The sequence below is a fragment of the Colobus angolensis genome, unplaced genomic scaffold, assembly GCF_000951035.1.
Source record: "Colobus angolensis palliatus isolate OR3802 unplaced genomic scaffold, Cang.pa_1.0 Scaffold301, whole genome shotgun sequence".
Classification (NCBI taxonomy): Eukaryota; Metazoa; Chordata; class Mammalia; order Primates; family Cercopithecidae; genus Colobus; species Colobus angolensis.
The window spans coordinates 173,112-186,227 of NW_012116278.1; the positions used below are offsets into that span (position 1 = coordinate 173,112).

General features: G+C 38.7%; 1 protein-coding gene across 2 annotated transcripts; it reads right to left on the reverse strand.

The window, feature by feature from the left end:
- Window positions 1–710: 710 nt before the first annotated feature.
- Window positions 711–11,530, reverse strand: TLR4 (toll-like receptor 4). 2 transcript variants are annotated; one of them, XM_011950061.1, is made up of 4 exons: window positions 11,138–11,530; window positions 7,461–7,582; window positions 7,042–7,208; window positions 711–3,367 (listed from the first exon to the last, which is right to left on the reverse strand). In XM_011950061.1, exons 3-4 carry the CDS (start codon window positions 7,179–7,181, stop codon window positions 1,096–1,098), a joined length of 2,412 nt encoding a protein of 803 aa, XP_011805451.1. In that variant the 5' UTR covers window positions 7,182–7,208; window positions 7,461–7,582; window positions 11,138–11,530; the 3' UTR covers window positions 711–1,095. The 2 variants fall into 2 exon arrangements, with proteins under 2 accessions (XP_011805451.1, XP_011805450.1); XM_011950060.1 differs by lacking the exon at window positions 7,461–7,582 and having other exon boundaries at window positions 11,138–11,520.
- Window positions 11,531–13,116: the final 1,586 nt, after the last annotated feature.

Here is a 13,116-nt window from a genome sequence, read left to right on the forward strand (position 1 = left end):
ACACAGGAGGGATCCCAGCCCTCTATGCCTCTCTGCAGAGATTCAGAGATCCATCAAACATCACTTGTTCTGAAAAAACAAAATAGACTTCTGCTGCAACTCATTTCATGAGGTCACCCCCGGTTTATCAGTCCATGTTTCTGGAATCAAGAAAAAGTGACCTCCTGAGGTCATCCCACTTCCTTCCTGCCTCTAGCCCAAATTGTCCATGATAAGAACAGGAAGCAGAAAATTTCTTCCCCAGTTTAAAAAAGTGCCCCCTTTAAACAAATTATTTCAATGCTGCTTTCAGACAGTCATAACTTAATAGGCAGTAACTTTGCAATGACATCGAGTGACAAAGTGACAGAATGTACTTTACATATTTCCTTGAAAAATAGTGGTTAAATAAAAGTGGATATTTGAAGCAGGTCTCGAACAACCTTATTTATGATATTGGCTTATAGGCAAGACATTAAAAAATGAAAACTTTATATATAAAAATAAAAATATATCAGGGGTGATTAGTGAAAAAATAGAACATGCTCGAGAATGACCAGGATGGTTGTGGGCATGTGTTAACCAGGTTTCCTTAGGAATTAGCCACTAGACCTTAACCTCTGTAAGGAGACTGACTTAAAATTGAAGGGGCATCTTGCCTCGGGAGCCCACTGAAGTCATCAAGTAGAATTTAAATTGTATTCAATCAAAAGGAAAAAGTGAACACCCAGTTCAGTCAAAACTACCAAAATGGTTTTATGATGGCTATAACATAATACGTAATATAATTTCCACTCAAAAGACTCAGGAGAAGAACAATGTCTCTTTCTGCTTTCTCTGTCTTTATTCAACGTGATGAGGTAAGAGTTGAAATGACTTTCTCTGTCATAGGTTCCTTGGCTGAGTTGGTTGAAATGCCCACCTGGAAGGCTCTGTATTTTAATCTAGCATGTATTCCCTCTGCACTGGGAGCTCCTTGAGATTAGCAACCCTGCATATCTTGTGCACCATGGAATGACTCACCCTTAGCATAAGGCCTGGCATGTGGCAGCATTTAATACTTACTAACTGAATGAGTGTTGGGCCCAGCTGGGCAAGAAATGCCTGAGGAGTTTTTTATTTTTCCTCTTCAGATAGTTGTTGCTTCTTGCTAATTGCATCCTGTACCCACTGTTCTTCTGGATTCCACGATCTGCCATCCAGCAGGGCTTTTCTGAGTCGTCTCCAGAAGATGTGCTGCCCCAGGACACTGTCCTCCCACTCCAGGTAAGTGTTCCTGCTGAGAAGGCGGTACAGCTCCACCTGCTGCCTGAGCAGGGTCTTCTCCACCTTCTGCAGGACAATGAAGATTATGCCTGCACGACTGCTCAGAAACTGCCAGGTCTGAGCAATCTCATATTCAAAGATACACCAGCGGCTCTGGATGAAGTGCTGGGACACCACAACAATCACCTTTCGGCTTTTATGGAAACCTTCATGGATGATGTTTGCAGCAATGGCCACACCGGGAATAAAGTCTCTGTAGTGAAGGCAGAGCTTAAAGGGAGGCACCCCTTCTTCTAAATTCTTTACTAGCTCATTCCTTACCCAGTCCTCATCCTGGCTTGAGTAGATAACAAAGGCATCATAGATGTTTTCACCTCTACCATACTTTACGCAGCCAGCAAGAAGCATCAGGTGAAAATAGAACTTATAGACCAGAACTGCTACAACAGATACCACAAGCACACTGAACACAGACACACCAATGATGGTCTTATTCATCTGACAGGTAATATTCAAACTCAGCACTGGCATGCCCTGTTTATCTGAAGGTGTTGCACATTCCATTCGTTCAGCTTCCACCAAGAGCTGCCTCTGGTCCTTGATCCACTTCAGGAAACTCTGGTGTTCACAAGTACAAGCAAAGTCGTTCTGAGTAAGATTTAAGAAAGCTAGACTACTTGGAAAATGCTGTAGTTCCTGGTTTTTGGAAGTCATTATGTGATTGAGACTGTAATCAAGAACCTGGAGGGAGCGCAGACACTTATAAGGAAACGTATCCAATGAAAAGAAGTTGTTGTGGCTCATATTTAGTACCTGAAGCTTGCTGAGTGTGTCAAATGCTGTTGGAGACAACTGCTCCAGTTGACACTGAGAGAGGTCCAGGAAGGTCAAGTTTTTCAGATCTGTGAAGATATCTGGAAGGAAGTTTTCCTGGAAAGAATTGCCAGCCATTTTCAAGATTTTGAGACTGAGCAAGCCATCGAAGATGCCATTGAAAGCAACTCTGGTGTGAGTATGAGAAATGTCAAGGTAAATGAGGTTTCTGAGTGATAGGAATACCGAAAACTCACTCATCTGTTTTAAATTGGAATGCTGGAAATCCAGATGTTCTAGTTGTTCTAAGCCCAAGAAGTTTGAACTCATGGTAATAACATCATTGAAGCTCAGATCTAAATACTTTAGGCTGGTTGTCCCAAAGTCATTTTGAGAACAGCAACCTTTGAAACTCAAGCCATTTCTACTGAGATCTAGAAACTCAAGGCTTGGTAGATCAACTTCTGAAAAAGCATTCCCACCTTTGTTGGCAGTGAAAGTAAGCCTTTTGAGAGATTTGAGTTCCAACGTGGGAAACTGTTCAAATTTACAGTTAACTAATTCTAAATGTTGCCATCTGAAATTATAAGAAAAGTCTTCTACCCTTTTAATAGTCACACTCACCAGGGAAAATGAAGAAACATTTGCCAAACAATTAAATAAGTCAATAATATTATTGAGGTAGTAGTCTAAGTATGCTAATCGGAATTCTTCAATGGTCAAATTGCACAATCCCTCCAGAGCAGATTTGTCAAACTCTTCCAAGTTTCTTTGATTTCTAAATTCTCCCAGAACCAAACGATGGACCTCTAAACCAGCCAGACCTTGAATACAAGTTTTCATTACATTTAAACCATCAAAATTACTTCTCAAAGTCAGCTTATGAAGCCTAATTTCTTTAAATGCACCTGGTTGGATAAAGTTTATAGGGTTCAGGGACAGGTCTAAAGAGAGATTGGGTAGGGGCATTTGATGTAGAACCTGCAAGTCTTTGCAATAAATATTTTGAATCTTGTTACTGGAAAGGTCCAAGTGCTCTAGATTGGTCAGATTAGAAAAATACTCAGGTAATTTGAAAGACTGGATAAGGTTGTGAGCCACGTTAAGTTCTTTCAAAGTTTTGAGATGTCCAATGGGGAAGTTCTCTAGAGATGCTAGATTTGTCTCCACAGCCACCAGCTTCTGTAAACTTGATAGTCCAGAAAAGGCTCCTAGGGCTAAACTCTGGATGGGGTTTCCTGTCAATATTAAGGTGGAGAGGTGGCTTAGACTCTGATATGCCCCATCTTCAATTGTCTGGATTTCACACCTACAGGAATAAAAATACATTGATTATATAACATTTCTGCTGAATAAGAACCTAAAATAGAATATTAATCCTAGTCATCCAGTTCTTCATATGGAATGTGATGGGTCATATGATTGTGCACAGGCAAAGACATCAAGCAGGACAGATGATGATGGCATGAGCAAATAAGAAGCCCCACAGATTGAGTATTATCATACTGGCTATAATGATAGGCTCTTTTTTGTCATGTTAGGCATACATGATAAGCAGAGGAGAAAATCCATAAGAAGGAAATCATTTAAACCTCAATAATTGACATATATAAAGATTGTGCAGTTGATAAAGCATGTAATAGCCTTGGATCAAGTTTAGCCATTTTCTGTCACACAAAATTGTGATTATACATCTGATTGGTACAGATAATATGGATAGTTGTTAGTTGTTAGCCAAGATAAATGACTGGTAAATATCAATTTCAGAGATATGAAAAATTACACATAAGTGTCACAGATACTCTTAATGTTTATGAAAAGTGCATACATGATAGCTCAATACTTGAAAGTTGTTGCTATCAGAGGTAAACGCTTATAACCTGTGATAGGAGCGAGTTTTGTGAAAAACAGTGAAAATCATGTGCTATAAGAGTTCACATCCAGAGATCTGTTGTGGACCAAGAGAATCAAAGTAGGCTTCTCTGAGAACACTTAAGTTGAAAATTGAAAGATGAGTAGAACTTAACGATAAAAGGAGGTGAAGTGAACAGCAAACACAAAAGCCCCAAGGTTGACAGCCAAAAATGACACACAGAGTAATCATGACAAATAGCTTCCATGGTTGGAGTACAGAGATGAAATTGGAGTGTACAATATGGAGTTGTGGAGAAAGAAGATTTCCAATTAGGCAGAGGTTTACCACCCGGAGGAAGGGTTTTGAATTTTATCCCAAGAGAAATGAAAGCCATCCTACATACAATGTTCAGAGACATGTCCTAGAGATAGGGCTTTGATGCAGCCAGCAAACAGCGAGCCATCATGACAAATGATAAATTCCTTTATTATTGCAGGTGCTTGTCAGTTACAATGCACAAATAAGTTCTTTCTTAATCTGGTATGAATTATATTTACAACATTCCCCACCCATTTTAGCTTCTTCAGGAGTTTCCTAGATAATAAAAGCATTGTGGTCCAAGCTTTTGTTATTTATTGGTAACTAGATAAAGGATAAGCAGTATACTAGAAAGAACACTGAAAGAGTGGACAGAAGAGCTTGGGTTTGGTGCTTCTGCAGTTCTCTCCTACTGGGTGATCTTGAATACCTCTTTTCCTCTCTAGGTTTTAGTTACCACATTTATAAATCAAACAGCTGAACTTGATTATTTTTGAAGTTCTCTCTTTCAATTATATGATTTTTACAGCCCATCATTCTATCTCTGCATTGCTGTATACATCAGGCAAGAATTAAAGGGTCTTGCTGTATCTCTATATCATTACATTGGTGATAGTCACTTTAGAGAAGTAGAGTATTAAGACAAAGAGAACAATTAAGTTGGATTCTGGAGATGTGAACTTAAATCTTTGGTCTGTGGCTAACAAGCAATGATAATGTATATAAGTCACTTAAATTATTCAAGCTTCAGCTTCTTCATCTATAAAAAGAAACATACATATATATTATAGATTTCTATAGGGGGAAGAAGGCTGCCTGGTCTATCACAAAGCATTCTTACAAGACTAGTTGAGTTGCTGTATGTGAACACTGTATGAAAAGGCAAAGGATGTCTATTGTGCTATTATTTGTGCTTGCCCTAATTCAGAATCTCCTATGGGCTAGCCAGAAGGGAAGCTGGCCTCTCTATAAGCACAGATTTAAGGTTTCTGGGGCAAGTTTCTTGGGTATCTAGTGGATTGAAGATGAATTGCATAACAGACATTGTTTGGTGAAAAACTACTTGTTTGGAAAAAAAAGCGGGGGGAGAGGTGGTCTACCTTAATAGAGTACATGACAAAATTTTCACGCAGAAAACTGAAATTTAGAACATAATGGCATAGATTCAGCTGGTAGCCATTATCCTAAGCAAATAAACAAAGGAACAGAAGGCCAAATACCATGGGTTCTCACTTTATAAGTAGGAGCTAAACATGGGGTACACATGGACATAAAAATGGCAAAAATAGACCCTGGGGATTACCAGAGAGGGGATAGAGAGAAAGCAGCAAGGGTTGAAAAACTAACTATTGGGTACTATGCTCAGTACCTGAGCGATGGTATCAATTGTACCCTACACCTCAGTATTACACAATATAACCATGTAAACCCCTGAATCAAAAATAAAAGTTGAAATTATTTTAAAAAACAAATGAACTTCTATAATAATAATACTTTATGCTTACAAAATATACTTTATAAAAATTTAAATATATACAGCATATTAACATTTATTATCACATTTAATCCAGCAGGATAAGTTGCATCATTTCCATTGATCAGACATGAAAACTAAGACTAAGGGAGATGAAGTAATATGCCTAAGGTTACATGGTTATAAATGTTGAGGGTAAACTTGGCTCCAGTCTTCTGACCCCAACAGGGCTCTATGCACTATATCACTGCCTTTGCATTGTTCCATTACCGCTTTGTTTTAGCCTACCTCTATCCCAGTTAGGGTATAATAGGTCATATGTTCACTCTTCTACAGAAATGTCTGCTCTAAAAAGGATTTTCATATTGTGACCTTAGTCTTTATCAATAATTTCTACAATAAAAAATATGTAAAATGTTTTGAAATGTTTTACAAACCACTGCAGAGAATATTATCCATTATCTAGTCTGATTTGCAAATAAGGCCTCAATGATGAAAACCCTTTTAGAATTTGGTTCCCTTAAAATATCATGATGACAGTTTCACCTGCCACAACAAACGATATACTTCCCTGCATCAGAAAAGAAAATCTTAGCCACTATTCCCTGCCCACAGCAGACATTTTCCTTTAATCTTGACATCTTTCTCCTTGGATTACTTGACTTTTCCTAATTCCCTATCCTCTACCCTACTTTTAATATTCTAGACATTGTTTGAATCTTATGCAGTTCACGAAATCTTTCTTGACTACCCGCCACAGAGAAGTCCCTCTTCTGAAAAATACAATTTGTTACCTTTAGTTTAGACACAGTTTATCACCTACTGCTATATATTGTTATATTTATATCAGCTTCAAGATCCAAAAAATCATAATTAAAATGTATTGAATATATGCTATGTACCCAGGACCTTACCTAGGACTTTAAGGTATTAACTCTTTCAAGAAGATATGCCTCCTTAACAACAGGGGCTGTGTGTTATATATCAATATATACCTGTCTTCTTGCAGAGTGTACAACATATAGCAAGTAGTCAATAAATAGCCACTTATGAAAGAATTTAAGCTAATTTTCTCTCCTGTCTTAAAAGAAAACCTAAAAATTCGAATTTCCCTTAGAAGCTGTCTCAGCCAACTGCCTATTTCACAGATGAGAAAATTGAGACCTGAAGAATAGAGGTAGCATGGTCAAGGTTATACAGCTAATAAGACATCTGTTGTATGAATGAATAAGTGAATGCAGATGAGACTCCACCAAGCAAGCTTTCCACTCCAATAATGAAATGATAGGACAATGAACATCTCACCTTGTGCAGTATGTAAAAGTGCGTTCATTACCTGGATAAATCCAGCACCTGCAGTTCTGGAAAACGGAAGAAGCTATAGCTGCCTAAATGCCTCAGGGGATTAAAGCTCAGGTCCAGGTTCTTGGTTGAGAAGGGGATGTTGTCAGGGATTTTGTAGAAATTCAGCTCCATGCATTGATAAGTAATGTTAGGAACCACCTGCAATGATTACACATGAAATGAAGGGTCTTTACTGTATGGTCTCCCAACTCCCCTCTCCTAGACAAGAGATGGTGCGGGGGCGGGGAGGCTCTTTTTGTGCAAGCACAAAATTCAGTCGACCTTTCGTCATCCATCTGTCCTTTCTTCCATCCATCTATCCATCCATCCATTCGCTCAATTCATACTTATAAAATGTCTTAATCTAGATTAGAAAGTAAAGAGCAAATACTATGTGCTCAGCATTCTAACCTCTGTGATAAAATGGCAACATTTAGCAAGAAGCAATGGAATCAGGGGGTGAAGGGCTGAGGCTCCGGAGTCTGAAAGCTCTGGGTTTCATGCCAGCAATTCCGTGTGGTTTAGGGCAAAGTCTTTTAAAATAAAACAAAACAAAACAAACAAAAGAAAAACCTCAGTGAGCCTCACTTTATCAGATGTAAAATGTAGGTATTAAAATATCCAATATCGTGCTTGCTGCAATAGCACATATACTAAAATTAGAAGGATACAAAACAGATTAGCATGGCCCCTGCACAAGGATCACACACAAATCCATGACACATTCCTTATTTTCATGATCTATGCAGCAAATCACCATGGCACACATTTACCTATGTAACAAACCTGAATGCTCTGCACATGTACCACTGAACTTAAAATAAAAGTTGGAAATACAAAAACTAAATAAAATATCCAGTATCATTCTAAATATCCCACATCATCGGGGAGACTGTCTGGCAGTCAAGATGTCCAGAACTTCCTTAGTCATGGCCTGGATTTTGACAGCTGCATTATTTTTCTTGGCTCATTGACCCTTGTTGTAGAAATAGGGGGAAATCTTTAGAGTGCATGGATTCCCATGGTGGAACCTAGTAAATAAGGTCAAGTGCTTTATGCTGTCTTCGTTCTTACGCTGCTTTCTAGCCTACTTTCCCACATTTTTTGTAAGCCTAATTCTCTAACGTTCCCATCTAATTTCTGAACGCTCTCATTTTCTCTGACAAAATTCCTTGCAGAAGCCAGCTAATTGTAGTTTTCTGTTGTTTGAAACCAATAGAATCTCTTTGAAGGATTAAATGAGATAAGGTGTTTAAAGAGCTTATTTAAAAGCCCACTGCAGTATAAGTGATCAATAGATGTTAACATTAATTATTATTATTTATTATTAATCCCTTACCCTATGCCAGCATAGCTCTTGTTTGTTGTATACTTTCACTTAATCTTCAAATAAGCATTTTAAAGATGAGGAAAATGGAAAATCATAGAGATGAAGTAATATGCGCAAAGTCAGAGTTCAAACACGCAGATCTTCATTTGTATTCTGCTTAAATGTTACAAGCCATGGAGCCTCAAAGACAGTACTGCCTAATAGAAACAGAGCCAGGCACTCTTTCTTTGCCCTCTTTTATTCCCTTTCACAGGATGCACCACCATCTAACATTATGTTGTCAATGTGATTGTTCCCATCGGATTGTTCATCTCCTGTACTCCATTGCAAGTTTCAATGGGTTTGCCCACTGCTTTGTCTCCAGCACTCAGAATGGTGTCTGGCAAATGGTTGATGCTCAATAAATATTTGCTGAATCAATAACTGATTGAATAACTGATTAAATGAAGGTTTACTTAAGTCCACACTGTAGACATTTTCTGTCAAGCGCTGTGGGCATTACAAAGAAAAATACAATGTGGCTCCAGACTTCAATGGACTCACAGTCTAGAGAAAGCGTTTAGATAGGAGCAAAGCTAATACTGTCTCAAGGGGCCATAAAATAGGCTTAGAAAATTTGTCCTGTGGTTCAGAGAAAGCAGAGATCAAGTCCGTATTCAAGAAAGGCTTCCCAGAAAAGGAAGATTTTAAAGTGGGTCTCGGAAGATGAGTAAGGTTTAGATATGTGGAAAGGGGAAGAAAAAACACGTCGTAAGGAGAGGACAACATGAGCATGGAAAGAGTGGAAAACAAACTTAGATTAGCTGGTGAGTGGTAGGAGTGGTGAAACCTAAGTAAGAGGGCAAGCCAGATCAGGAGGGCCTCAGACTTTGTCCTGCACCAATTATTTCAATCATTTATCACATATAAATTTAGCGGCTACTGTGTGCTGGCCACTGGAAATATAGTGGTCCTTACCAATTCCATTACAAAGGAAGAGAGAGAAAATAAACAAAAATGTAAAATGTTGTGCTCCGGAAAAAAAATTAAGCAATAAAAGGAAATTTGAGGCAAATAAGTGAGGCTGGAGAGCTCTACATGGGGCAATCAAGGAAGACTGCCCTGAGGAGGGGACATTTAAGCAGAAATCTGAATGGAGTGTTAAACCATGAAAATGACCAGGGCTGCACTGACCAATATGGTAGTCACTTGCCATACACAGTCATTAAACACAAGAAACGTGAATAGTCTAAATTGAGATGCATGGTAAATGTAAAATATATACTAAATTCCAGATTTAGTACCAAACAAGGAATGTAAAATATCAGTAATAGGTAAATATATATTAAAATTTTAAACATTATTTTAAATATGCTGTTAAATAAAAATATTAAATTCACTTGTTTCTTTTTTTAATGAGGCTACTAAAAACTTTAAAAGTACATATGTGGTTCACATAATATTGCCATTGGATAGCACTGATCTAGCATTCTAGGTAGAAGAAATAGCCAGTGCAAAGGCCCTGTGGTAGAAACCTGTCCTAATGGCAATGGGGAGTTATCAAAAGTTTTTAAGGAGATAATTTGTTAGATCAAAGCTTAAGGAAAAATAATAACAACAAATGCAAATACATAACAAACAAGAACGTGTAGAATGGATTATAGGAAGAAGACTGGAATCAGGAAAGCAGTCACTGTGTAAGAGTCAATGCCAGGGGAAATGAGGGCCTGCCGTACAGTGGCAAGAAGGGGATGGGCAGGTATGGACAGGCTTCAGGGACTTACAGGAAATCGTACATGGGGAAAAGAAGAAGTCAAGGTTGGCTGTGGTTTTATCTCGCAGTGAGCCTAATTAGAAAATCTATCTCCACTAACCTAACAGCAGAGGGATACAGAGAAGAAGACAAGGAGGAGGACTATGGGCGGGGAATTGAGGGAAGGGATGGCTTTGAGATAATGAATTAGTCTTTGCTAAATATTACTTGATTTTCTCCCATATCTTCAACTTCAGGACTGCAGCTGGCTTTGCCTCTCTTGAGTTTCTGACCCTGCCTCACTATAAATCATTTTCTTTTTCTAAAGCAACTCTGAAGTCTGTACAGGGGAAAAACAAAAGAGATCCATCATGAATAAGATTACCAACCAGCTGATTGGTATTTCACCAAGAAACAAACTGTCGCAATAGCTAATATTACACATATTTCCCTCTTGCTTTTTTCTTCTCTCTCTCTCCTTTCCTTTTTCATTCTCTTATTTTTTTCATCCTCTGGACTAAACTATATGACTGCATACAGAAGTCTGACACCCACTTAGAAAGTTCTTTCTGTAGAGACACACACAAAAAAGCCATCTTCTTCCTGAGATTGAAAGGAACAGGGTAACTGCTTGAAGCTGAGTGTAAAGACCACTGGTGGGAAGAAATGACACTGAAGCAGTCTGTTTATTCTCTGGTGAAGAAGGTATTATAATCCTCTTACAGATGCGAAAACTAGTCTCAGACAGGTTTGATAATTTTTTCACACAGCCACAAGGTAGCAGAGCAGGGACCTTACGCAGATCTATGTAATCTAAGGCCCCTGTTAGCACTCAAAATCTCCAAATGGAACAAACCCCCATTGGCTGCCTTTAGTGCCCTTTAACAATGAATTATTTGATCTCTGTGGCTTCTTGAGTCTTTAAGGTAATTTACCTCTTTTTTGCAAAAATAAACCAGGGCACACAGTGAGGAGTTCTGGGCAGAAGTGAGGGAGAGTTCAGAGGCGCTGACTCCAGCCACATACCTCCACGCAGGGCTCCCAGCTTTCTGGTCTCACGCAGGAGAGGAAGGCCATGGCTGGGATCAGGGTCCCAGCCAGGCGCAAGGCAGATGTCATCCTGGCATCATCCTCACTGCTTCTGTGAGCGACAGTGGCCCTGTAAACGCGTGGCTCGCTATCACCGTTTCACCCGGCAGTTTCTGAGGCACTGGTGTCTTCTCTTCCTCAAGCCAGTGCCCCACAGCAATTGGTATATTCAAAGCAGTTCTGGGCTAAAGGGTGAGAGGAAGTGAAAGTTGCAACCTTAGCATTCTGGACTTTTGTTTGTCTAATAGTTATCTCTTTTGTCACAGGAGAGGAAGTTAGAAGGAGAAGAAGAAAACGCCTGCAGACCAGTGGCTAAAGAAACAGCAAGAGGAAGCTAGTTGGCTTTTATCCCAGGAAGTCATCTGACCTCTGTCTGGGCTTGGCAAATTTAGGAAAACCATCAGATGCTGTTAAAATAGCCCTTGCAACTCTCTAGGATGATGGTGATTTTCCAATTTTGTTTCAGCTGTGGAAACACTATTTGTATTAGTTTGCTGGGGCTGCCATAATGAATTACCACAGACTGGGTGGCTTAAACCACAGAGATTTATTTTCTCACAGTTCCAGAGGCTTCCAGTCTGAACTCAAGATGTCAACAACTGTGTCTAAATTCTAATCTCCCCTTCTTATAAGGACACCAGTTATGTTGGATGAGGGCCCACCATAATGACCTCATTCTATCTTACATACCTCTTTCAAGGTTCTCTCTCCATATACGGTCATAATCTGAGGTAGGGGGTTTAGGACCTCGATATATAAGCTTTTGCAAGGATGCAATTTGGTCCACCTCTTCTTGTGAAGAAACTCACATACAAAACTGAAAATAAAGCTCCAGTGAAACACAGTTTGAAAAGTACAAGAAGATTGGTAAAAGTCTGGGACTTCAGAATTGAATATACTGAAGTTCAGATCTCAGCTGGGTGACTCATGGCCTCGAGGCATTGGTCAAGTCATGTAAACTACTAAGTTTTACTTTCTTTCTTTTTTTCCCCCCATTTTCCCTATTATCATAAAATCACGTAACATAACATGACATGACATAACGTAACATAACATGTATTACCTTGACCATTTGTATGCGTACAATTCCGTGGCATTAATTACGTTCATATTTCTGTACAATCACCACTATTCATTAAGCAATAACTCCCCATTTCTCCTTTCCCTCGCCCCTGGAAACTATGCACTGCTTTTTGTCTCTATAATTTTGACTACTCTAGGTATCTCTTAGAAGTGGAATCATACAGTATGTGTCTTTTTGTAACTGGTTTATTTCACTTTGCATAATGTCTTCAAGGTTCATTTCTGTGTAGTATAGATCAAAGCATCCTTCTTTTTAAAGCTGAACAATATTCCATTCTATGTACATACCACATTTTGCTTATCCATTTGTCTGTTCATGGACACTTGCATTGTTGCCACACATTAGCTATTATGAATAATGCTGCTATGAACATGGTTGCACAAATATCTCTTAAAGTCCCTGCTTTCAGTTCTTCTGGATATGTACTCAGAAGTTAGATTGCTAAATCATATGGTAAATCTATTTTTAATTTTTTTCACAACCACTATACGATTCTCCACAGCATCTGTACCATTTTACATTCCCACAAATGGTGTACAAGTGTTCTCATTTTTTCACATCTTCACCAACACTTATTATTACTTTCTGATCTGTAAAATGTGGTAATCATTTTTAATCATAGCAGAAGCTCGCATTTATAAAATGTATTAAAATGAAGATATGCGATGGTAGTCAAATTATACAAACCTACCAACCTTTAGTTTTCTGATCTTTAAAATGGAGATAATCACGTGTCTTGAATTATTGAATGAAACTAACTTACATAAAACACCTAGTCTAGAGCATCGTCATTACATTCCATAAATGAGAGCTATGATGAGGATTGAAAGCG

Bases quoted from the DNA above. Each gene is read 5' to 3' on its own strand.
- TLR4 (XM_011950060.1), bottom strand. From the start codon at position 11,230: ATGACATCTGCCTTGCGCCTGGCTGGGACCCTGATCCCAGCCATGGCC. The intron at 7,209-11,137 runs GTATGTGGCTGG...TAATCATTGCAG, and splicing joins GCTGGGAGCCCTGCGTGGAG to GTGGTTCCTAACATTACTTA. The intron at 3,368-7,041 runs GTAATGAACGCA...TTATTCCTGTAG, and splicing joins CAGGTGCTGGATTTATCCAG to GTGTGAAATCCAGACAATTG.